Raw genomic sequence first — 26,870 nt, 5'->3', positions numbered from 1 at the left:
CGTCCACTCTCCATTTAACCATTCTGGCTATATAAAAGTTTAATGCTCTCCTAGGGTCCAGCCTATGGAGTCGTGCCTCTTCCTTACTAGGATGAGGATGATGGTAAAAAGCTGACAGCACAATCCTCTCACGTAAATGGAAGTCAGAGACTACCTTAGTCAAGAAGGAGGGTTTCACCCTTAACACACCCCGGTCCTTGTGGAATATAGTAAAAGGTGGCTTGGAAGAAAGTGCCTGCAATTCACTCACTATACATGCAGATGTAATAGCAATCAATAGGATTGTTTTAAAGGTTAAAAACCTTAAAGGACATGTGTGCAATAGCTCAAATGGGGCACACATTAGACATTTTAAAACCAAGTTGAGGTCCCAAAACGGAAACTGAAAAGGAGATGGAGGGAACACATTAGTGAGCCCTTTCAGAAATGGAGTCACCAGCGGAATCTTGAAATAAGAGCATTTCACTGACGAAAGCTTAAAGATGGATATCGCTGCCAAGTAGCCATTAATGGTGCCAACCTGAAGACCTTTATGCGCTAAGGAAGGCAAAAAGGACAAAACATCCAGAGTATCACACTGAAAAGGATCAACATTCTTTTCTCTGCACCAGTCGCAAAACTAGTTCCAATGGCACAAAACTTTTGTTGCTGGCCTTTTGGCCAAAAGCAACACCTCCATAACGTCATCTGGGAGGTCCCAATTCTTATACCTCAGCCTTTCAGAAACCAAGCGTGAAGGTTGAGATTCATGACCTCTGGATGGAGAACCCTACTCTCCACTTGCGAGAGAAGGTTCTCTCTTTGTGGAAGATGCATCGGAGGACAGATGGACATATCCAGAGTACCACAATCTCCTGGCCCAATCCAGGGCAATTAGGATCATGTGGTTCCCGAACCTTCGCAACCTCCTGATTACATGAGGAATGACGGGGACTGGAGGAAACGCATACAGCGATGGAAATTCCCAATCCACCACGAATGTGTTCCCTAGAGCTCCTCTCGGAGGAACTTTCGTTGAGCAGGACTGCTCGCACGGTTGACAGCGGTCGCGAACAGATCCACCTAAGGGGTTCCCCAAAGGTTGAAGATCTCTTGAAGGACTTTCTGATCTAGCTCCAACTCATGGAAGACTGTGCTCTGCCTGCTCAGAGCATCCGCCGCCATGTTCTCCTCCCCGCCCAGTACCAGAGCTGCATTGCCTCTTTGCACAGAGGTAATGACCCAACGCCTCCTCTCTTGTTGAGGTAGTGCATGGCCACCGTGTTGTCCGTCATTATCAGGACATTCCTTTCTCTGACAGATGGTAGAAAAGACTTCAGCGCTAGTCTGATTGCTCTCAGCTCCAAAAGATTGATGTCTAGTTTGGACTCTGATGGAGACCAATGACCGCTGATGGTCAGATAACTGGCATGAGCTCCATACCCCGTGAGTGAGGCATCCATCACTACTGTTATCTTCAGTAATGGTTGCGAAAAAGGCAATCCCTTCAGAATATGTTCCTCGCAGGCCCACCACAGAAGATTCTGTGAGACTTTGGTCAGAATCTGAAGATGGTCCGACATCTTTCCTGTGAATTGGGACCATTGAGTTCTTAGAGCCCATTGAAGGGATCTCATCCTCAGGTGGGCCTCTGGCACCAGAAAAATGCAGGATGCCATGAAGCCGAGCAACCTTAAGAAGTTGAAGGGCAGAAAACTCTGGGCATTCTAAAATTTTTTACCATCTGAAGAATGTCTCGAGCCCTCACCTCGGGTGGCGAGCACTTCCTCAAGGATGTGCCTAGTACAGCTCCTATGTATTGGAGCTTCTGGGAAGGTGTCATATGGGACTACTTGTAATTGAGGGAGAAGCCCAGTCTGTGAAGAAAGTGACAGGTAACATTGAGATGATCCCAGACTTGTTCGGGAGAACGCGCCATATCAACCAATTGTCCAGATAGGGGTAGACGTAAACCTCCCCACCCCCTCCTGAGACAAAATGAAGGAGTGGTATGGTTATGTGTTAGAGGAGAAGTTATGTGGCACTTACAGTGGTTTGTCTGCAGATTGCTCCACTTTATCTCAAGCTGGGAGTACATGTTTTCAGAACTGAGAGATTCTGTTTGCGTTTAGCCAGACCCGCCTTGTCCTTGACAACACCCCTACACACATCATCCCCCTAACCCAGAAGCTGACAACTTCTGCCTTTTCTAAGACGCCATAGCTGTAGAGAACATCCTAACATCCCTTAAACCAGCCAAGGAATCTTATAGCTCTTTCCCCACAGCCATTGCCACTGTGCATCCTGACATACTAGCAGGGCTGTAACCTCACTAACCAACAAATTACTCCAGGAGGGATACATGTCAGATTAACTCAAATACTCCCTCTGAATAAGTCCCCACCCTTGTTCTGGGGGCATCTAGATGGGTACCAGGGGAGCCAGGAAATTCCCAAGCTAGTGGGTGATTGCCCTGGGTCACCCCCATTTAGTCCCCGCCATGTGGCAGGGGCCAGCTGCATGGGTCATACCAATAACACTGACCCGTGCCGTAGAAAGGTTTCTGCATAAGAGCAACATGTCTCAAAGTGGAAGAGAAGCTCCCTCTGTATTTTCAGCTCATGGTCGGGAACACAGCAGCATTTACAGGAGCTACGAGTAGGAGAGAGGAAGTCATATCCCACCAACATCAGGAGACCAATCAGAGGACTGTCTGAGAGAACACCCCGCCCCCCCGCTCCCCAAGAGCCTATTTGTGACAGGGGAAAGAAGCTGTATGTGACGGGAGAGACCCTCTGAGACCTTGTGAACTTTGTAAGGGGAACCTTGAAATGTTGGAACTATTAATGAAAGATTGTACTAAATCTTACATTTGAGTTTGAATCCTGAGGGGATTTTTTTTTATGTATAATAAACCAAGGTCTATCTACAATTTGTGCTTGGATTGTTTCCGAACACCACTCGGCTGTATGACATCCCTAATCACCTCTCTCCTAGAAAATAATTCCCTAAATGCAGAGGAACACACCTACTGACTGACGGGCAGGGATCTAGAAAGAAAAGAAAAAGGTAATCACAGTTGACCTCAAAAAGTATAGTGAAGAAAAGTATAGTGAAGAAAACAATCTACTAGGTCCCTGGCAAACTGGTTTTCATTGTAGACACAGCAGAGAATGGGTCTGAATCTCATTGTTGGATGATATGGTACAACTCACAACAAAGACTCTCTCTCTCTCTCTCTCTCTCTATCTCTCTCCCTCTGTGCTAATGCTACCAGACCCCACTGCAGCTTTCGACACTGTGGACAGTGACACACTGCTAGAGTTTCACAAGCTCCACACTGTCAGACAGATCCTATGCCTGGCCTTCTGAGGATTATGTGGTCCCAAATATGCAGGCGGGTTTTCAAAAAGGTTACTCAACAATAGATCAGTGCTTTATCCTACACGCGATTGTCACGAAGTATGTTAAAGGATGGAAGCTGCGGCTATTTGCTGCATTTCTTGACTTGTCCAAAGCATTCGATTCCATTAACCGTATGTTAATGTGGAAAATTTTAAAATCTATTGGGGTACGGCCTGCTCTTCTGGCTGCAATTAAAGCTTTATACAGAGACTCCAGGATATCCGTCGGGTGTGATGATCAGTACGGGTACTCTAGAGAATTTACTGGCAACAAAGAAACTAGGGTGTCGCTTGCTCCCCTTCTATTCTTTCTATTTGTATGTGATTTTAATCCTACGGCCAGACAAAAATCTCTTATCCCACCCTCTCTTAACGGGGTCCAGGTAAGCGCACTATTGTATGCAGATGGCACAGTACTGCTGGATTTAACCTCCAGAGGCTTACAGCTGAGCTTGGACTATGTATGTATTGTAAAAACCAGGGGCTGACACTAAACCTTGTACAATCTAAGATTTTGGTGTTTGGGGAAGAAAATGAAGTACCCCCCTAGATGGTCACTGGAAAGCGGAGCTCTAGAGTTTGTGAATGAGTATAAATACTTAGGCCTGCTATTCACCTACAATGGGTCGTGGAGAAATCATATAGGCATAACATCTAACCAATCCCAAGTCGCCTTTGGCAGACTCATGCGCTTCTACCATCAATTCGGAGTGCAACGCCTGGATAAATGTTTGCAGATAATGCAGTCCAAGATCAATTTGGATATTCTTTACAGGCTGGAAGTGTGGGGTGCCTCCCCATGCCGGTGTCTGGAGATGGTGCAAAACAAGGGTTTTTGAAGGTTGATGGGTCTACCTCCTAACTCCCCTGCTGATGGCGTTCACTTCAAACTCGGTGTGATAAATATTATCGTTTTAGCAGAACACCGCTTTTTGGACTATTTTTTAAAGCGACTACATGGGCCTTTTACTAACCTAAATGTATTGGCAGGAAGTCTCGGAACTCAGCAAAAATGTGCTCTCGTGTGGGCAGAACTTAATGTCCCGTTGGAAAATGATGGCCGACTAGGGACAGCCACCGCATTTAAAAGCCGGCCTCCATCCCATTATTAAAAAAACAGGCAGCCAAGTTGGAAGTGGATGTCTTCCTAGAGCGAGTGATTACGCTCCCGTCCTTAAGGTTCTATGACCCTGTCTTGGTGTTTCCGAAATCCTTACCAACAATAGTAGGACTACACTATACTAACAGCCACAGGTTGTTGCTTATGGCACGAATACATGTGTTACCATTGCAAGCACAAGTGCCATGGTTGAGGTCAGAGAAAATCTGTCCCTGTGGTCTGGGTCGTATGGGGGATCTGATTCTTTTTTTTTAACAGTTTGTAGGTTCACAATTCATATGATGAGATGCTGGCTAAGGCAGCATTTTAACCAGAATAATATAAGAAACTGCACAGGGCCAATGACATTTTTTATGAATACTAATGATGTAACATTTATATCTGATGCAGCCAATTTTATTAAGGAAGCTTCTAAAGTGTACAATATTTTATGGCAAAAAGGAATCTAAATTTTACACAGCGTTTGTCGAAAATTTTGGATCATGATAATGGACGCATTGTCTGAATAAAATTAATTTCTCTCTCCCTCACCGTCACTCCTCTTGTTGAATATCTACATAAAAACACACCATCAACTAATTAACACAACTTCTCTACCACTGATTTGCTGATGACACTCACAATTTACCAGAAAGTCCGTGACAAAAAAATTAAAAGATGTAACAACTTCAAATAAGGACCAAAGCAGAAGAATATTAAGACAGAACAGCCTTAAACGATACAATCTAACATTGTATAGCCCATGTTATACAATATTGTAGAGGAAAAGCTGCAAAGTTCTCTTGTCAAACTGATAGAGTCCCATTTGTATAGCCGTCAGTGCTTCAATTAAGCCCTCTTGGACATTTCTGAATTATATAAACGAATCCAGAAATAACAGCCGGCTGGAAGTAGAAGACTGCCATAGATTGCAGCGTGTTTAAAATATGAATTCCAATAAGGAAGCATGAGAAGAATTCTTCCACTTGCTGATGGTCTTTATTTTTCTTGAGAACACTGGCAAGTCTCTTGATACTACCTGTGGCTAGATTGCGAAAGACTCAACTATAGACCCATTGACTTCCATTTATTTTTGCCACAGATGTCGGTTGCTTCCAACATGAAACACAGGGAATTATTATGACTTACAATAAAATTGAATGACTGGCACATTTGTAGGTTTCCTCTCCCTAGAGGTTATCTAATGCAGTGATATCATTGATATATTTGTCCAGATCCACCACTCTGAAATGGTGGATTGTTCTCTAGATCCTCTAGATCCCCGTTTGCACCAACCAACTCAAAGGCTCCATCTTGGGAACACATTGTTGCTTTACTTGGGTGACACCCTATGGTACTCATACCTGATGATAATTCACTGGTAACGGAAACATATAGTTCTAGATCAGTAGTCTTAAAACTGGGGAACTGAAGGCTGATGGGGTGGGTGAAGCGGGTGGGGATTTGGTTCGTTATGAAAAAGTTTGAATACCACTGTTCTAGACAATCATTACCCAAAACCCTTACATTTGCTTTTAAGATATGACTTGCAAAATGTCCCTCACCATGAATAGTTTCAGCGCAATAATACACGCCATAGAAGGTTGGAAATTATTTTTCAATCACCAATTTCGGAGACGCATACCATGAGCCCTGCCAGCGTACAGTGATTACAGTTTCCATTGTACTTGAGATTTGTAAGCCAATTGTTCTTGAGAAATGAATTTAATTTCATCGCTCAATCTAGCCCATGGGTCTGAAACCTGTGGCTCTCCAGATGTTTTATACTCCAACTTTCATGACCACATAGCATTGACTATGCGGTCTAGGACTGATGAAACTTGTAGTCAAAAATATCTGGAGAGACAGTTTTCAGACCCCTGCTCAGGTGTATGAGCAGATTTGTTTGGTTACATTAACACAGTGCACTGGCAGGGCTAGGCCAGTTGGGTGGGCTGTAGGTCTGAAAGGCAACCAAGGTAACCAATCCTGGTGGCACCACCATTTGGAGTCAATGTAGGAGGAATGGCAAATATACCCAAAGGGGCACATGTAGGGCTAAAAGGAGCCCGATAGTCCAGGTCTCTGCCAGCGCTAATCTTTTCCTTTAACTGCCCTAAATGTGCAAATTTTCTGTTTGAAAGAGGGGCTGTTTTCCTCCCAAACCTAGAGAGGTTTTCCCAGCCTTCAGTTTAGGTCCTTCTAAAATATAATTCCTGGAAAACACCATATATAAAATAGCCGCTTTTTTAATAGAACAAAATTCTGAAGGCTGTATTGTTATCTTTATCTTTTGATGAAACATATCACAAGAGAGATGGCAAAAAGCAAGGACAACCTCAAACTGACATGAATGCATTGAAATGTCTTACACTATAACACTGCCGGGTGTTGATTCCATGCGTCATGTGATAAGGAGTATCTGGGTCGTCCGCCCGGCCATGAAATATTCTTTCAGATCCTGGAATCGGACGTCTTGTAGTTAAAAACTTCTCCACGTGAGGAGGAGTGACAGGCTGCCGAGAAAGGAGGTACAAAGCAGTGAAATAAGCAGTTTGTCATGACTTCTACATGTAAACTAATGGTATTTTGTCATAAAATTCTCCCATTATTTTCCCTTCACTTTGTGGCAAATAACGTTTCCTCTCGTATTCATTGTTAAAGATATTCTTTGGAACTTTCTTTTCTTTCTCTTGCACATTCCTCATCAAATTGGTTTGTAGTTGTGCTTTACTCAAGCTTCTGCTATATCTTCCACTTTCTATTTTTAATGCCTAATTTTCTACAACAAAAAGGTATTAATTCGATGTAAATTGTGTATTATTTTTCTGAAGACAGTTAAACCACAAATGAATAGCTTTGAAAGGATATTAAACAATAGGCATATATGTCACATATCCATCATATATTCTAAATTTCTGTCATCTGCTCCTTAACTATGAGCAAAACCAAATCCACAAAAATATATCAGTTCATTTTCAACAATTACATCACATCAAAGAATGTTCTAAAACTTTAGCTAGTGTTGGGTTGTTGACGTTTTGTGTGTGTTGACAAGAAGGCAACTAAATGGCTAATTTGCTGGCTTTAATTGTGTGAGGTCCCTGCCTATCATGATGAGACCCTCAACGAAATCTAAAAGGGTAGTACATAGTATCCAAAGGAAAGCATCCTGAGACTCGTCCGGGGTGTAAATTGAGGCCATTGTCACCATATTGCTCCCCAAGAGTCCCTTGAGTAAGAGGAAGCAACTTTCAGGGTCCTTCCTGGTTGCACGTGGCCTTAAAGGCAGGATTATGGGTACAAGGATCGTGACCACCCCCCCCCCCCTTTTTGGAACTGTGGGATACACAGTATTGTTTCAGGAATTGAGGATGCCTGAGGCTGTGTTCATTTGCCTGAACCAGGCATGTTTCTTGGAGGAAAACTAGGCCTCCCGAAGATTGCCGGAGGTGTCTGAAAATCCCCTTCCCTTTCCTTGGGGAGTTTAACCCCTGTATGTGGAAGGTGATAATAAGAATGGGTGTTCATGCCCTACTGTCACTCTTGGCAGGTGTAGGCTGTTGAGGGGGTAGCGTTTGTATAAGCTGCGCCTAGTGGTGGATTTCTATTAACTTTAGGTGACCGGTGAGTAGAAATAAGAACTAGCCCAACAGTGCGGGCGACTTGGGAGAACATTGGGTATCAAGGCGTAGGCATTAACATATTGCATGGAAAACCAGAGGTGTAACAAGTTAAACATTCGTTGAGGTGTACCTTGTGTGTGTACTTTTACGTGGAAGCTGGAACAGACTAGGCTATTTTAGAACATATGATATGATACAGCATTTATAACGCGCCTCTACAAAAGTGGTTCTAGGTGCAACAATACAAGGAGGGGGAAACAGAGGGAAGACAAAATAACGATCTTACTAGGCCTTGTGTAATTCAGATCGCGCAAGTGCAGGAAAGGGTAGAAGTGCAAAGGGGTGGGCGTGGAGAAGTGCAGGTAATCAAAAGTGCAGCCAGTGTGTAGCTCAGTGGAGGTAATCAGAAAGTGCAGCCAACGGGTGGCTCATAAATGCAGAGAGAGGGACTGTAGGGTTATAGATACAGATCAAATGTGCTGGGGGAGCCAATAGGCAGTGCAAGGTGCAATTGGACCGACAGGGACCTGGGCCCAAGCAGAGGATGTGGCCGGATGACCAGTGCATGGAACAGGAGGGCCTTGCCCATGAAAGGAGTGATAGCTTCGGCGATAGTTAGCTGGAGAGGAAGGATCAGCAGAGGACTTCTTAGGGAGGGGGTGCACAAGGGAGTGCTTCAGGGGGAGGGGAAGGTTTCAGTGGCAAAAGAGTGATTGCAGAAATCGGCCAGGGCTGGAGAAAGGGTGTCGATGTGATCCTCAGTGGTTCTGGAAGAACAAGGAAGAACCTGTTTTGACTAGGCTTTCATAGATCGGACTTGACTAGAAACAGTTTCTGGGGCGAACAGGGGAAAGGAAGAGAAGGGAGAAGGAGAGGAGGCCACAGGCAAGCCAGGAGTGGAGGGGGAGTAGGAAGAGAGGGTGGGGAGGATGCATAGCAACAATAATATTAAAGCAACATAGGTTATGACATGCAGATAGTAATGCATGGTGGAGCTTTAAGTCAGCCATCAACACTGGTCAATCATGTAGGATGGGAGTCCATTGGAGTGGGCTGCGAGTCCCCACACTGAGTCAAGAGTAATTTCTTCGACATCTTGGACCATGTCCAGGACTCGGAAGCCTTGCTGGGTCTGCAGTGGTACGTAGCGAGTTTTAGAAGGGAGAAGCTTGTAACTGCTGTAATAGAACCGTACCCCCTGGCAGGTGGGCCTGGCTGAGAACAGTGGCAGCTTAAGGAACATGCTTCTGAGAGTTAAGAGGAAAGCAATTGAACTAACTCTATATTACTAAAATGAATATTCACAAAACGTCACAGGCAAAATGGAAACTAAAGAAGTGGAGAGAAGAAGCAACCTATGCTGATTAGCCTTCGGCTGCACACCCTAATATCCACTCAATGGTTGTGTGAAAAAGTAATTTCACTATAGTATTGCATGTCGATACTGAGCTGAACTTTCCAGCGCAAAAAGGGTCTTACTACTCTTAAATTAAAAAATGTATGGTATTTTATTATTTACCAATTGAGTGCAGAGGCAAAAAAATCAATGCTTTTTTTGCATCTGCTTATTTTGCATTTACTGATTCCCCAGTGATTATCTCCTCCCATGTGGCCAGAGGACGGAAGACGCTACCTAATCCAAACCCTGGGAGTGGTACTATGAGGAAGCATCATGTCGGATGGGACGACAAACGGGAGGAGGTGATGACTCCATTAGAAGAGACACAGTTGTCTTCCCCCTCTTAGGAACAAAACCCTATGACACCTACGATTCTGATGGCATACTGTCATTCTGAGCAGAATATCATTCATAGCTCATATACATATAACACACACCTAACATCTCCCATCTCTGATGTTCTTGTTCTTAATGAGAATCCTAAACAGAACACCTTACAAGTCCCATAAATCATATGGACTTCAACTCCCATGAAGCCTGAAGAACTGGGAAGAGGAAGAAGGAGTTCATGTGGATTGAAGCAAACACCAAGCTGTACATGCAGGCTAGTTGTTGTAATGAAGCCCGAGTGTGCAGGACATTTAAAAAAGGTGTCCGCATTGGTGGAAAAGCAAGAAGCAGAATGGAAGAAGGAAGAAGGAAGCAAAACCAAAAGGAGAAGGCAGCAGCATGGGAACGGATAGTGCTGGAGAAGGCAACTGCTTTCAAACTGCCGCTCCAACCAGTACCTACTGGCATGGCGCGAGGCAACAGGAGACACAGCAGGCACTGTGGGAGAACCACTGGGGAGCCGGCAGCAACAGCAAAGCTACCGGGAGTGCGGTCGTCTCAAAACGCACCAGTCTTACCAGCAGGTAAATGTAGAGCTGGCAGGAGAGCTGGGAGAAACTCTGCAGAGTGGGAAACGCCATCCCAGAGTGAAAGCTTCACCTCGGCAACATGCCACGGGTCGGGAATGCTACCAGACACTGGTGAGTCTGCCCAGAGATGTTGGGGGACCCTGGGGCGTACCTGCAGGCACATGAGTAATTAAGAACTTACTTTGAATACCGACCAAGTATCATACAAAGACATAATTTGCATAAATCCTATATGAGATTTCACTATGGGGAAGGTTGTATCAAGTATTGCTACAAGCGAATGAATACTATGGAATAAGTTAAAAGGCAGAACTTGAACAAGTCTCCATATATGAGATATCCAAGTGGGGGACGTTTGAACAAGTAGTACCTCAAGTCAAGGAAGTATATACAGTGAAGGAAAACAACTGCGCTATACTGAAAGACAGTGAGAACATTAAAAGAAGCCATGGTGAAAGAAGCACCAAGCTTCTTTCAACGAGATGGCAGTGAGGATTTGGGGGGATTATACCTCGCAGAGAAGCATGCCAGGCGATCTGCAAGCCCCAGAAAGGGAATCCTGGCAAGGGAGAACACTGTGTATAGGCGTGTTATAAATGCCATATCATATCATACCAGGAAATCCATTTGAAATACACAGAGGAATAAGACATTATGGGCAGATACCTGGCAGGAGAGTATACCAAGGTATCTGATGAAGAAACTAAAGGCTTCCTGGCAGGGGAGTATACCAGGAGGTCAGCCTTAAGAAGTTATTGTTTGAAAGAGACACTTTTGCCATCCTAGCTGAGACATCCAGCGGAAGAGAACCATCCTCTGGAGCCAAGGATTGGTTTTGTTGGATGTATCGATATGTTTTAATTTTGAACACTTTTTGCCAAACTTAAGTCTGAGACATTTTCCTTACACTCTTAGTTGCTAATTTCTAGTGTGAGGATTAGACTAGTATGTTTTGGACACAAAGACAATTTATATAATTTTGACGATGAGACACAGACTGATCATTAGTTGAGTTTCTGAGGCAGGGAAACTCTTTAGGATAGGGACATAGAGTCCTTTATCCAACACATTTTATTTTATTAAAGTTTTCTAATGCTGTAAACAAAACAACTTTGTGTCGATCTCTCATTTCTGACCCTTCACAATTGGTTATCATTGTGCACTCAATTGCAGCCCAGGAGGTGGAGAAGAAACTGCAAAATCTATGAATCCAAGAGAGAGAGGGGGGGCCCTCTTGACTTTGAGTTTTAGAGTCACAACTGTCTACAATGGGCACTAGCATACTCGAGGACCTCAGGTTTATAACCGTGACCCAGATGTTCCCAGTACTATGTTCTAATTTTAAAGTTACAAAGTGGATTTGTTAGGAACTAGGGAGAGGGATCAGAATGAGGGACTTCCAAGAGTTCAGGGGAGAGGACTCTAAAAGATTGAACTGCTCAAGCTCAGGAGTAACAAGGATTTATGAATCCTACTACTCAAAAGAAATATCAGAGGACTCAACTCCCTTGTGAAAAGACGTAAAGTTGACCATTATCTTTGAGATAGCCATGCAGGTAGAGTAGCCCTTGGAGAACCGCACCTCCGGAAGCCAGGGAAGAGTTAGATTCACGCACTACTCCCAAACCGTTCACTGAACCTCTGGCAACACAACTTGCAAAGTACTCAAAGTCCAGTCAATCTTTGAATGCTATAAAATAAGAAAAGTTCTAGAGGACACAAATGGCTGCCTTCTATTAATCACCGGCCAATACAGAGCCTTGACACTCACGTTTGCTACAATTTAAGCTCCCAACTCAGGCCAAGACAGCTTTATTCAGGAAGTACTGTTGGGGTTGGGAGAGTTTGCCGAAGGAGAAATAATTCTAATGGGGATCTCTATATTTCATGGTCACCAATCCTTGAAAGAAGCCAAGGGAGCACAAGGAGGAGGAGGGCTGCATCTAGATTTCTGAAAAAAGGATTGCAAAGGCTTCAACTTAGAGCCTTTCAGAGCGAGCTAAAGGCTCATGACACAGGATTTACTTTCTTCTCTAGCATCCGCATGACCTATTCCAGAATAGGCTATATTTGGGTATCAACAACAATCCTGGGTAGAAACCTAGGTAGAGTTGTAAACGCAAAACTAGGCAATATTTCCATCTCAGATCATGCACCAGTTCAGGCAAAACTTTCCCTCCCCCGTACACAAGGAAGATTATGCGGATGGTCCTTCCCAGTCGATCTCTTTAAAGACCCAATTAGAACTGAAAGCATACAAGAGAAAATTACCAAATACCTTGAGGAGAACACTACCTCTCTCAGACCAGGCGGCATGACATTGGATGCAAGCAAGTCAGTCATAAAGGGTGGCAACATACCCTTAAAATCCCAAAGAGAGAAAGAAATTAAGGTGCTAGAGCTAAAGTCTTGAAAATGAATTGCTAGAACAGAAACAAGTAATGGAAAAGAAACCGCCCAGGTCTAACCTTAGGGCTTATAGAGGATTGGCAGGCCAACTTGATAGGACTAGAACTAGATGGGCTGAGAAAGCACTGCTATACAGAAGACACCATTATTATCTGTGAGCAAACAAAGTGGATACACTTCTGGCTAGAGCCCTATGAGACAGAGAGGGTCTAAAATGAACAAGGAACTGGTTAATGACCCAAACCAAAGAAATAACTGCCAAATTTGCTAAATTCTACAAGGCACTCTACACCACTGAGCTACATCTCAATACCCTCCAAAGTGATTAGCCATGAAATATTTAGCAAAGAACTGGTCCCGATAACAACTAATCCCTAATTCTCTCTGCACAAAGGGACAAATTACCTCCTCAATGGAAGAAGCACAGATTCTGAATCGAAATAAGGACCCGTCTAAATGCAGCTCATACTGACCAATTGCCTTAATAAAAATAGATGCTAAAATCTATACAAAATTGTTGGCCAACAGATCAGAACCCTTTCTCCCTAAACTAGTGACAGAGGACCAAGCTAGATTTGTGAGGGACCGCCAAACATTTGGCATCAGAAGAGTGGCCCGTCTTATTGAAAAGGTGGGTAGACTCCTCTCCTTAGAAGCAGAGAAGACGTTTGGTCAAGGTGTTTGATCAAGGTGTTTGACCAAGTTGAATGGTCCTTTTTGTTTTCCACACTTCGCCATGTAGGTTTTGGGGACAAATTCCTACAGCAGCAAGACTAGTGATTAATGAAACCCTTTTGGACAGAATTCCACTTCAGAGAGGCACTAATAAGGGATGTCCACCTTCCCCTCTCCTCTTTGGGATCTTCCTTTAGACATTCTTGATTAGACTTAGAGAATGCAGGGATATCAGGAGAATCCCATTCAGAAGGAAATTCCATAAGCCATGGCATTCACAGATGACATGCTATCAGCCTTATGCAAACAGGACAGATCCCTGCCATCAATGCAATTTAGAGAATTTAGGAAGGTGGCAAATCTGAAAGTAGACTTCGGCAAATCAGAGATTCTTAACCTAACTCTATAGTGGGAACAGCTACAAACAGCCAAAACAAGCGTGCTCTTCACTTGGGCCACAACACAGCATAAAGTACCAAGGGATAACGCTTATGATTTTAATTGAAAAACTTCATGCACCTAACTTTTCAGTCTTACTGTGAAAACTTAACAACGACCTTCTTAGATGGAGAACCCTGTTTATTTTCTAGTTGGCGAGACTAGCGTGTGGTTCTTCCTAGAGCAATATATTTCTTTCAGGCTTTGTTGATTCCAATCACCAAATATTTCTTTAAAGTACTGTTTAGCATGTCCCTGCAATTTGTATGGAAGGGCAAGAAAACCACGATCTCCCGCAAACGCTTAATGACTCCAAAAACAAAGGACTAGCCTTCACCGATTTCAATAGGTACTATGAGGTTGCCAAAATACAGATCATCAGAGAATGGTTTGCCAGGGACCTGGGGAGAGTCTGGTCTAGAAGGGACAGGGCGCTCGTGGGCCGATCCTTAGATGAGGTCATATGGCTTCCCGAAACAGATCAGCCCAAAAACATGTACCTTAGCCAGATTACTCGTTTGGTAGGAGACACATTGGACAGACTAATCTGTAAATGCAAGATATCTACTTTTCCTTCACAGTTTACTCCCCTATTTGGAACCCCAAAATTTACTCCAGGTATGGAACATCCGGCCTTCATGAAGTTGCAAGAGGAAGGATGCCGTCTGCTGAGGGACCTCAATGACAACTCAGCAATAAGATCTTTAAAGAACTGCAAAAGATCCTTTCATCTATTGGAGAAGGAACACCACCATTACTTCCAATTATGCCACTGGGTCACACACCCGGAACTCAAAAAGGCAGCAGAGAGATTCCTAGTTTCCCAGTCAGGATCCATGAAATTTGGATCCTCCCTGTACTGGTAATGCTAGAAAGCTCACCAGGGATCGATCTACCATACATAAGACAAGTGGTTGACAACCCGGCTCAGGACATCATGATTGATCAGTGGGACTGGCTATGGAGAAATTCCAAACTGCCAAACAGGCCCAAGAAATTCAGATAAGAGAAATGTGGTATAGGATAATGATCCAATGGCACTATATTCCAGAGAAACTCCACAAAATATTCCCCCAGACACCATCCAGGTTTTTGAGGGTATGCTGTGACCAACGGAACCTGGCTTCATAATTGGTCATGCCCAAAGATCCAGAATGTATGCGGGAAATCAGGGACTCATTTAAACTTCCCACTCATTGCTCCCCCAACCGCCTGCCTTCTTTGTCTGTCGAGCCCCAAGGAAGCCCCGCAGGGTAAAGCGGACAGAACAGCGGTATCCATCCTACTGTCAGTGGCCTGGTTGATAATTATTCAATGGTGCACAGTGGAGATATATTAACGTTAGACACTTGGAAACACAGGATATGGGAATTTGTAGCTCTGGAATTCATCACACTTCACCAAGACCTGTGCACCCTCTCTTCCTCTACCTCCTCTTCCTTCTCCTCTGCCACTCTTGGCCTGTCTGAGGCCATCTCTGCTCCTCCTTTTGCCTCCTTTCCCGTGTTTACCCCTGATGATATTTCTAGACAAGTCTGATCTATGAAAGTCTGATCAAAGCAGGTTCTCCCCTGCTCTTCCAGAATTATCCAGGACCACATTGACACCCTTGCTCCAGTCTTGGCCGATTTCTGCAATCACTCCTTTGCCACTGGAACTTTCCCCTCCCCCTTAAGCACTCCCTTGTGTGCCTGCTTCTAAAGAAGCCCTGGCCCGATCCTTCCTCTCTGGCTATCTATCGCCCGATCTCCATCACTCCATTCCTGGGCAAACTCTTGGAAAAGTTGGCCATCGCCCAGCTCGATCTACATACTGAATCTGTTGGTTGCCCCCATGACCATTGGTCTGGCTTCAGAGCTGCCATAAGCATGGAAACTGCTTTCCTGAACACCCGTGAAGACTTGCTCTCCAATCTACACTCTAATCTCCCTTCTGTCCTTATTCTCCTTGATCTTTCCTCTGCTTTTGACACAGTCACCCATGCCATCCTGCACATTCGTATCCAGGACAACCTTGGTATTAATGATCAGGCCCTGGCCTGGTTGACCTCCTTTCTCACCGACCAACCCTCTCAGGACCAACTGGGGTCTTTCCTCTCTTCTATCTCTCTCTCTCTCTACTTGTGGTGTTCCCCAGGGATCTAAACTCTCTCCCTGGCTCTTCAACCACTACTTGGCACCTTTTGCCCACCGCATCGCTACTTCCTGCTCCCTGCAGCCACCTCTGCTTCTTCTCTCATACCAGACTGTCTGGCTGCAATTCACGAATGGTGTGCCGCCAATTATCTCTGCCTTAATGCCAGTAAAACCGAGATCCTCTTCATTGGGACACTTGCTCCCTCCTTTCCTCTGTCTCTCTGGCTGCCCACTCTGGGTCCTCTTCCTGCTCCTTCCAGTGAGGTTAAGAACCTTGGTGTCATCTGTGACTCCACCTCTCCTTCTCACCTCACATCTCTAATGTCTCTAAGAGGTCAAACTATTAGCTGCACCTCCTCAGAAGTATTCTTCCTTTTCTCACTTTCCCCCAGAAGCTCACTGTCTCCAGAGCTCTGGCCCTCTCTAGGCTGGCCTATTGCTAGAGCCTCTTTCTAAATATTCCTGCCTCTACTCTTCGACCTGTACAACTTATCCAGAACAGGACTGCAAGACTTGTCCTTGGCCTCAAACCCAGGGATCGTATCTCTCCAGCTCTTGAATCTCTTCAATGGCTCCTCGTGGTTGCAAGGACCAACTTCAAGACCCTCAGCATTGTCCACAAGGCTTTCTGGGGTCTGGGACTGCTCTACCTCCAACTTTCTCTTCCAAAACATCTTCCTTCTCGAGCGCTCCGCTAATCCATCTCCAATTCTCTGAGGGTCAGACGCTTCTCCAAGCAGAGAGTTGGGGGCAGATCTATATACTCGGCTGGGGCCTCCCTCTCGAACAGCCTCCCTGCCTCTCAAACTTGAGCAGAACCACATTCAGTTCCGGATGCAACTCAAGACCTTCCTTTTCATTTCAACTTTCTCTCTTCCTTTCCCCTGCTGATGCACCTGACTGCTCCATGCACTGGTCACCTGCTCACCTTCTTTACTTGAGCCCAGGCTCCTGCATGTCCATTTGCCTTTGCAGTGCCTCTGGGCTCCCCAGCACTTAAGGGTCTGTGTCTGCAACCCTACAGTCCCTTCTCTCTGCACTTTTGAGCCACCTGCTGGCTGCACTTGTGAGTTAACTGCACTGCCCCTTTATCCTCCCCCATGACACTTCTCCCCTTCCATCGTCCCCATACTTGTACAATCTGAATGACACAAGGCCTAGTAAGATCATTATTTTGTCCTCTCTTTGTTTTCCCCACCTTGTCTTGTTGTGCCTAGAAACACGTGTTTACAGGTGCGCTATAAATGCCACACCATATCAAGATAAGCTTCCGTAACGACTGGGAACTAGGCCTCACATTTTTAAAGGCCGGCTTTAATTTTCCAATATGTCCGCTGACACCGAGTCATGGACAACTTCTGATCCCATTCATAGACAACTGAAACCAGATCTTTATGCATGGGAGTGGGAGGTGGTGGTGGGATGGGGGAAACGCTGAGGAAAGTAGTTTATGTAGATGCTGGTCTGTATATTTCTGAAAATAACAATAAGAATATGAAAGAGGAGGGGGAACTTTTAAAACAGAGAGCACTAAATATGTTTTGGAACAGAGATTCTAAATCTGAAAAGCAGGACAGATACAAGGGAGAGCAGTGTGGAGGGACTAGTGAGGAGAATATCATTGGGAGAAGGAGAGAAGAAATTGGAAGAGGAGAGAGAAGAGGACACAGGACGTTGGAAATGATTTGGGAGTTGGAAGACAGGTACCATCAAGTGAGGCACAGAATGGTTGAACGTCTTGAGAGGCACTGAGACTTAGAGCCTCAAAGAGAAGACGAAAAAAAGGGAGACCTGCCACCAAGACAAAGATGACAGAGTTTAGAAGGACCACTTTAAATAAGGGGAATGTGGAGAGGGCAATGAAGGAACGTGTTAGGACACCTACCTGTGCTGGGCGGCGGGGCCCTGGGGGGCGTACTGGTTCCTGGCGTTTGTACCCACGTCTTAGATTGTGGGGAAGACGCGTCGCTCCGGGCACAGTTTCCCGGCGGATTTGCTCTGTCCTGGCCCGTGTGGGGCACGGTTGTCGTTCGCGCATCGGTTCGAACGGGTTTGCGTTCCAAACCTCGTTCGCGCGGCGACGCCTACTCGCGCATGCGCATTGCCGCGCGATTCAAGCCTCGTTCTCACACAGGACCGCTATTTAAGCAATCCGAATTGGTATTCCCATCGCGTCTCAACGCGGTTGGTTCCCTTCCGCCACGCTCCCTGGTTCCGTGATCCGTTGGTCCTGATCCAGTGCCTGGGCCTTGTCCTTTCTTGCCCCATCTCCCCTCTCTGGCCTTTCCTTTCCCTTCCTGTCCTCTTGTGTACTCCTGTCTCCTTCCTGGGGGTCCTCCCTGCTTCCATCCTTGCCTGTATTGTCCGCCTCCTGCTGAGTCTCCTGTGGCCCTGGACTGCCTCTCCAGCTCCCCGTCTTGTTACCTTGGACCCCGGCTTACCTTCACCTGTATCTTAGACTCTTTGCTTACCGGCATTGACTCCTTGGACTCTCAGCTTGCCGGTATAAGCTACCTTATACCATCCTGGATAACTGCTTGGGATACTTTGCCGATACCTGCCAACAACATCTACGACCTTCCCAGTCAGTGCTTGCACTGTTCTGACGCCACGTTAATCTTGGGAAGCGTCATCCGTGGCGTCAGGAGCGGGCCCCAGTTCAATCCTGTATTACAGGACGGATCCGGGGTTGGTTCTTTACGTTACTACTCTTCAGTTGCGAAGACTTCATCAGCTACGAGTCTACCTCTACCACGACCTGGCTACCTCAGCACGCAAGACTTCTGGTGATACAGGTACGCCCCGTCCTCGGGATACGCAACTTAACAGAACGAGACGGCACAACTTCCTCGGTGGACAGCAAGGCTGTCCAAGAGAGGGCCGGAAAAGGACCTGAGAAGAGCAAGGGAACAAAGGGGAGGGTAGGGACATGTGTCTCCACTGCAATAAATCTTTCGCAAAGGGGCCAACCTGAGATCCAGAATGGGTGGAAGTTGTTGCCAGTCATTCTGAGGACTTCCACACCTAAACCACCTTGAAAACAGGAAAATGTCAGAGGCCGCAAGTATCAGGCTGCCTGGGAGCTGTGGATCCATGGCTGACGAAGGTTTACAACCCGAGATAAGAATTGGATGACTGGGAGACCTTCATCAGTATGACCCTGGGTGGAGCGACAATCCCCCCCCTCCCCTCCCCGTGAGCAATAAACCTTTTTGCTTGTTAAGATTGAAAGTAACTTTACACAATTCTGTTTTGCACCTTTTACTTCACTTGGATTATTGGAGTTGTTTTGCTGGGATCTCCTTCTGAGTAAGAGTAGAAGGCCCTGTTTTGTTAATAGTCTGTCCCTTTACTTAAACTACATTCAATCCTGACACTTGAAACACTCATCCTAAACCAACACTAACTCTACTACGGATAGTTTACCACATGGCCTCAATGCAAGCAAAGAACAAATAGAAAATCGGATAGATGTAAAACTGAAGAGACCCAGATCCAAGGTGTCCTCAGCATGGCTGAAAGAAACAGAGTTTTTCATACTTGCTGGAGGTAACTCCTGCTGTGGCCTCAAAGAGACAAGAAGGGCATGATGGCTTTCAGCAAAGGGTGGAATTGCCACAGTAAGACTGTATAGCTAAGCTGAAGCACTTGATGAACTGAAAACAGCAAATTTTAGGACCTGACCCCTGAGTGTAAGGGAAGGAAATGCGGTTTAACACACGACAGTGGACAATTTTGTTGTGACAGACCTCCTGGCGGAATCCTTAGTTTTGGTTGAGGCAGGGAACCCCCTCGGGACAGGTAGGATTTTTCCTTTTTATTTGATCTAAAAAAAGTCTATAACCAAAAGCATGCCACCTGTGTGGCAGTCTCCTATCTCTGCACCCTTACAGTAGGGGAGGGGAGGCACAGGGGAAAGAAAAGAAAGAAGGAAAGAAGGAAAGAAGGAAAGAAGGAAAGAAGGAAAGTCTTATTTTTACTAATCAGCAAATAAACTGATAAAAGTGCATGGGATCCTTCCAAAACAGAGTGTGGTATGGTACCATGGTAGGTTGACTGGGTGGGAACTTGCACGTGATCTGCAAACCCAGAGAAAGCTTCTTTTCTATTGCCTCATAATGTAGAATTCTAGGGACATCTAGTGAGGTGAACAAGAAGGCTGGGTGCTCCCTAGCAGTTTTGTGAGGAGGATTCACTGGTCACTCCCATTTCGTCCCTGCCGTATGGCAGAGTACCATCATCTGAGACCCTCTAAGCACACTATCCCTTTAATAATGTAGGGTGCTCCCACAACTAGGCAGCTGAAACATTACAATATGAATAATGCCGTGCTCTCCCCATTCCCTTTTTATTTTTGGAACCAATTTATTCAAAATTTTCAACAAACAAGAATACACACAATAACTTCAAAATATACGTGAAACCCCCATACATTACAACAATATAAATAAACCCTAAAACCACCCCCCATTCAATCAAACTACGATATAATGTTCATACCCACGATCTAGGGGAAGGGAGAAAGGAAAGAGAGAAAGAAAGGAGAAAAAGAAAAAAAAGGGAGACCACATACTTCTTTCAGTGTTATAAATCACATTAATTAGATACAAATACTCACTGCTAATATATATATTCAGTAAAAAAACATTTGTGATGTCATCTTTGATGTCCGGGGTGTTAGTCTTAGCAGTACACGATGGTGGCGCGAGTTATGGTTGCTTAGCTTACCATAACTAGCGAATTTCAGGGGTTTTTCGGTTTTACTTAACCATAAGGTCCCTTTAACAAAGTTTTTTTACTGAAGTTTTTAGTAGCGCAACTTAACCATAATGTCCCTTAACAACGTTTTTTTACTGAATATACATTTGCATAGTGTGAATTTGATAGATGTTTACTAGGGTTCCCTTACTTTATATACATGTAACATAGAATTTACTGAACCCCCAGCTAGTGATTTTGATATCTGCGGACTGTGCGTATGTCTGCGAACAGTCGCGGACTACATCAGCACTACCCAAACACTCAGGGGGTATCTTAAATGGTTCTATCATACCATATAAACACTGCACAAGTTCAAAAAGCAGCACATAAACACATTGGCCCTCATTACAACCCCGGCGCTAAACCATGGCGCTATTAGCACCATGGTTGGTGCCGGTGTTGTAACGAGTCCGCCATGGTGGAATGGGGAAATACCGCCCCATTCCAAGGTTGGCGGGGCGGTATTTCCCCATTTCACCATGGCCCTTCCCCATTCCCATTTTCGCCCCATAGGGATCAATGGGACTGGGGAAGGCGCTAAGTACGGTACCGCAAATTGCGGTACTGTAATTAGCACCGAGGTCCCTTTGCGGCACCCTACTTTCACGGCTGGTAAAACCAGCCGTTAAGGTCGGGTACCGCAAAGGGACCTCGTAATCAGGCATTAAGGGTTTAACGGCGCCAACACCCATTATATGTAATAATAAATAAACAGTGAAACCTATATATCTAACACATCAACCATCCATTTAAATACCACATGTAGTAAAATGGAATATACCAAAACAAAAAAGATATTCCTCCAACATAATTACCTCACAGAAACTGCAGAGCTAGAAGCAACAGTAGACCTACACAACAGTACGAATACAACTTACCAGAAACTAGTAAGTAAACTTCATTTTTCTTATATATTTCTAAACTTTTTGTATTAGGTACACTACAATTAATATATTTTTGTTTTTCACACAGAAATGTGCAGTACTTTGGAATGGTTTGAGGAGAATTTTCCACGTGCGGAAATGTCTGAAGACAGTGATAATAATGGTAGGTAGACACTTCTCTATATTACCAAATTAATAATCATTACTTTATGTGTACTTTTAACAGACCATACAAACATTGAAAATAATACACCAAAAGACACATTGGAAAAGACTGAAACGGATGGAACAGAAAATGGACATGCTCAAGGAAAATTTCCATGTTTTGAAACAGTTAGTGGAGGACCACATAAAAGAAAAAAATAAATACCATTGTCCCACATGTACCTGTTCCCCCTCTCCATGTCCCAGTCAACTATCCCCAAACCCTCAACACCAAGAAAAACGTTTTGATGAGACTTCCATCCCTTCATCCCCTCCCATCCATCCTCTCCAAACCCATAATTTCCCTGTATTTGTATCAGTTTCTGCTTCCCCCTCTCTTTCATAAATTGTGTATCTGTATATAATTAAAAAAAATATTATGTGTCTTTTAATTCAGTCCTTTGTGTCTTATTTTTTCTTAAAATGCAGATAGAATGTCCGCGGACAGAGCGCCTGTTTGGGCTGTCCGTAATTAACAAAATGGGGATGTCCCAAGGACACTACACCTGTCCGTACCATTCGCAGCCAAGATGGAACTGTTCCTAGAACACACCCAGTGTCAGGGATGTCCGTAAATTAACAAAATGGGGGGTGTCCTAAGGACACTATACCTGTCCGTACCCTTCGCAACCAAGATGGAACTGTTCTTAGAACACACCTGGTGTCCGCGATGTCCGTAAGTAAACAAAATGGAGGAATTCTAAGGACACTACACCTGTCCGTACCGTCCGCAGCCAAGATGAAACTGTCCTAAGAACACGCAGTGTCCAGGATGTCCGTAGTCAAACAAAATGGAGGCGTCCTAAGGACACTATACCTGTCCGTACAGTCTGCAGAACATCTACGCACATCTACGCACATGCACACCACACCCGTAAGTAATCCTGCGAACTGTCACGCTCACCTGGATTCCACGGGGGCACCGAATGAAGCAGGACTGCTGCGGTCTCCACCAGTGTTGCTTGTAGCGAAGTGATGATCGACTGCACTTGCCCACTCAGTTTCGTCTGCCTGGCCCGCAAGAGTATTTTCCTAGAAGCAGTAAAGGGAATTAGCCACCCGTGGTAGAGGGGTTAACACGAACACTATCTTCCCAAAAACTTCTAGTATTCCCCTTCGTAAAGTCTCACCTTATAGTTAGGAAGGATGAACTCTCCATTCTGCGTTTGGAGTGCAGGGGCGCGTAGAACTTCAGTTACTTCACTGATCCGAAGGTATTTGGCAGTTCCAGACAAATAATGACTCTGAGGTAAGTTGTGTGTAAACCAAATGTATAGTTCTTTTAGAGTTCAAATGTCTGTTTATTCACTCATGCTCCTTTCATACCTTGCCCCATGCAGCGTGGTCTGAGGAGCGAGTTCGCCTCGATGGATGAAGGTAGCGCCTCGGTAAGACTCAGTTTGCACCAAGCACTGTTTAGCAAGTAATATTGTTCCAAGTGCGATTAACCAATAGTTCTCTATTTTCGTTGCAGGTGCAGCGCCTTTGCGAAAATGTCGAGCATAGAATGGTGACCAGCGCTGCCTCGAGCGGTAATATGCCAAGTAAGTATCTTGCGGTAAGTAAGTGAATGCCTTAGGCGGAACCCCGCTCACCTTTTGTTTGTTCGGTAATGTTTCCAGCGGCGATTCAACGAGCACCACGCTGGGTCGTGAAGATGCTCTAATGATAGGTGAGTATGGCGCAGCGCTGCAGCTGGCAATGCGACGCGGTTGTTTTAAATGTTTTTTCCCTTTCTCACAGGTGCGGCTGCTCCAGGAGAAGATGACCAAATGGGAATCTTCCTGTTCTAACATTCTCTTCTTCTTTTCTTTTCTCTAGGAACGGCTCCGGACACAAACGGGTGTAGCTGTAGACTGAATAATGGACTGCAGACATGGTGAGCGTTACGCTGCTGAGATCCAGAATAACGCGAAGTTTAAATAGCATCAAAAAAGTAGTTCCCAGGTAAAGAGTTCCAGTACCACACCCAAGTAATAAAATAGTTCCTAAAGGAAAGTAGTCCCTTCATGGCCTCTTGATGGCCTGTACGTGAGTTCTTTGCAGGATGACCTGCACAGTTTAAAGATGGCAATATGAGCCTGGTGCCTACGGCGCCAGGACTGAACCCATATAGCCCCTAGACAGGGTTTTACGAATTCCTGGGTCTTCGTGGATGCCTGTTCCCTGGATAGATGGATCCGTTCCGGATGTCTGGGGGCAGGCATCGTGATACAAACATCGCGCCTGTTCGTAACTGTCCGTCTCACTTGTTTCGCACTTTTAATTTGTTTGAGGACCCAAACACTGTCCGTAGAACACCCGCGAGCATGCGCGCAACCGTTCCCGTGCATTTGGTGTCCTGCGGACACCCGTTCCCTTTGCAGACGTGTTCCTGACATCATCATGTGACCGCACCCACGCTGAGCGTGTGTCCTAATTTGCGCACACTTTCCGGTTCCCCAACATTTTAAAAGAACTTATTCAGACAATCCAAAGTATTTTACAGTAAATATTCACCATTGTACATGTCCCAGACAATGACCCTGGCTATCCACATACTTTTTGTAACTTTTTGAACCTTTTTGGGTGTTCGATCTGTTCGCGAAGCGCACCCCTCCACCCCTATAAAAGGCCACACCCCAGAGCTGATCTTCATTGTACTTTTGGCTATTGCAGATTGACTTTTGCTGCCTTTGCTGCTCTTGCTGAGATTATCTCATCAACCCTGATGGCATCCATGGCTGCTGTTGCTACATCTGCCTCAGCACCACCCCCAAACCCTCCACCACCACCACCTCCCCAAGGGCCTGCAGAGGGGAACACGCGTGAGGATGTAGAGAATGAGGTCGAGGAACTCCCTACTACCAGCACTCCCCCGGAGTCTTGGGTGTGGCGGTTGTTTACCGTTCATGGTAACGTACCAAAAGCACATGCGAACGAGGTCACCTGCAACCAGTGCAAAATGGTGCTGAGTCGTGGGAGACGTTGTTCGTACAGCTTTGGTACGACATCCATGAAGCGACACCTAACGTCATTCCACAGTGCGGACATTCACAAGATTGTACCTTGTGATAAACATAGTAGGTGGAGTTCCTCTACAGCATCCTCCGTTTCCGCTCCTCTCACCACAAGAGACAGTCCTGTGGGAGAGCGCATCCCTCCAGCTGCTTCACAGGCCATTCGCAATTCTGTTGACCCTTACCTTTCGAGGGTCACAATATTGTGTATTTACTGCGACGCAGTACTCTGCAGGGGGGAGAGTCTTCGAAGTGCTTTCAAGACTACGGTCACGGAGCACCAGAAGAACTGCTACCTACCTGCCCTTTCTTATGCCCGTGGTTGGTGTCCCTCCCTTACCCTCCTTTCTCCTCCTCTCCTAGTGTGTCGTGTGTAAAAAAAAACAAAAAATATATAAAACAACAAAAATAAAAATAAAAGGCTCTTTTCAGAGCCGCCTTTCACAGTTTAAAAATAGAAGTGGCAAATAAACACCAGGGCCCTGTGCATTTTTTGGAAGTCTGCAGACAGTCCTAGGACATATAAAATTTAAGGGTGCTGCCCTAGCAAAACCAATGCACTTTTCTCTGGTAGGAAGTGGTGGCTCTGAAAAGAGCCTTTTGGTGGTGTTTTTGTGTGTTTGAAAAACTTGAAATCGTCAACATCTACTGCAAAATAGATGACTATAATTCCAAAAAAGGTTGCAAAGCATTTTGCACATTTCTCAGAAAAATCTGATTGCCAGCATAAGTAAGATGGTCTCCATCTCTGCAAAAAATGTATGTGCTACGAAACATAATATTTTCATTGTGAAAAGAGGACATGCCAACATCTCTTAAAAAGGCACAAACAGCCTTATTGACATTGCGCCTCGCATTCTCCATTTGTGGACCAAATGAAGAACGCAGCCACATTTGTGCAAAGAAATTCCAGACACATGTCCTAAACTGTTCCTTCTACAATAAATTATAATTATGTCTGGATGATGCTCTGTCTTTAAAGTAGCAAAGAGAGGTACCAAGTCCAGCAACTTCATTCCACGCGCTCCATGCCAGTGCACTTCCACATGAGGATATCCAAGACCAGCAGCTATTCCACAGCGTTCTGCTTGCACCTCCAACCAATGTATCCATGAGTCTCTCAAACTCCAGATAATCTGTTTTCGAAAAAACACAGCCATAGCTATCTGTTCTTCTCTCCGGAAAAAGACGTTCTGACAAAATCTCTCCTTACACAACACCCCCAGTAACCTTTACAGACCAATCCGTACCTCCGCTCTTTCTCATTTGCATGCCTCTCCACCCCAAAATCCCCGTATGTAATACGCGCTGTCTGCAGACTACCGCCATGTCCGCGGACATATCGAAAATCTGAGCGTGGTGAATGGACATTTAAATAGTGTGCCCCATTTCCCCTTTGAGGTTGACTCTGAAAAGAGCCGTTTTTTAGTTTTTTTGCCGATGCCTGACAGACACCTGTTATTTTGTATTTTTCGGGGGGCTTTTCTTCTTACTTTACAACTAAAATCTTCACATAACCTTCTCCGAAGCAACCCTTACATTCCAAAACAGCATGGCATTTCCCAAAAAAGATAAAGAAATTCCATCTTCTTCAAAATAAACAGCATTACGCTAATCAATATTTTCATTATTACAGAAAAACATCCCAGCTCTAAGCATGAAAGCAGATATGCCTCGGTTGACTGCACACCTAGCAATGTTTTGCTGAGGACAAAAAACAGAACTATTGTCCCATATTGCCTTAGGTAGTAATCCAGAAAAAATTACTTTCGCATTTGGAAGGATGTTCATTACTGCTTGAACCAACTGTTCCAAATCTGCCAACAAAGTAGGGGCACCAACGTAGCCCAAATGGAAAGCACCATAGTGCAAAACTACCAGATGGGGACTGTTCATCTGCCCATATCTTCACAAACTTGCAGAATTCCTTCTATATTG

At 45.0% G+C, this 26,870-nt stretch overlaps 1 protein-coding gene across 2 annotated transcripts in view; it reads right to left on the bottom strand.

The window, feature by feature from the left end:
- Positions 1–26,870, bottom strand: part of EFHB (EF-hand domain family member B) — a 400,940-nt gene that overhangs the window by 297,196 nt on the left and 76,874 nt on the right. Inside the window, exon 3 of one of the 2 annotated variants that reach the window (XM_069648882.1) lies at positions 6,855–6,998. In XM_069648882.1, the coding sequence (XP_069504983.1) occupies positions 6,855–6,998 (144 nt within the window). Of the gene's footprint in view, positions 1–6,854; positions 6,999–26,870 lie in introns of those variants that run through there. The other variant, XM_069648883.1, reaches the window with a different exon arrangement.

Source organism: Ambystoma mexicanum, chromosome 2q, assembly GCF_040938575.1.
Source record: "Ambystoma mexicanum isolate Mex_15411 chromosome 2q, UKY_AmexF1_1, whole genome shotgun sequence".
Taxonomy (NCBI): domain Eukaryota; kingdom Metazoa; phylum Chordata; class Amphibia; order Caudata; family Ambystomatidae; genus Ambystoma; species Ambystoma mexicanum.
This window is presented reverse-complemented; position numbering and strand designations above follow the sequence as displayed.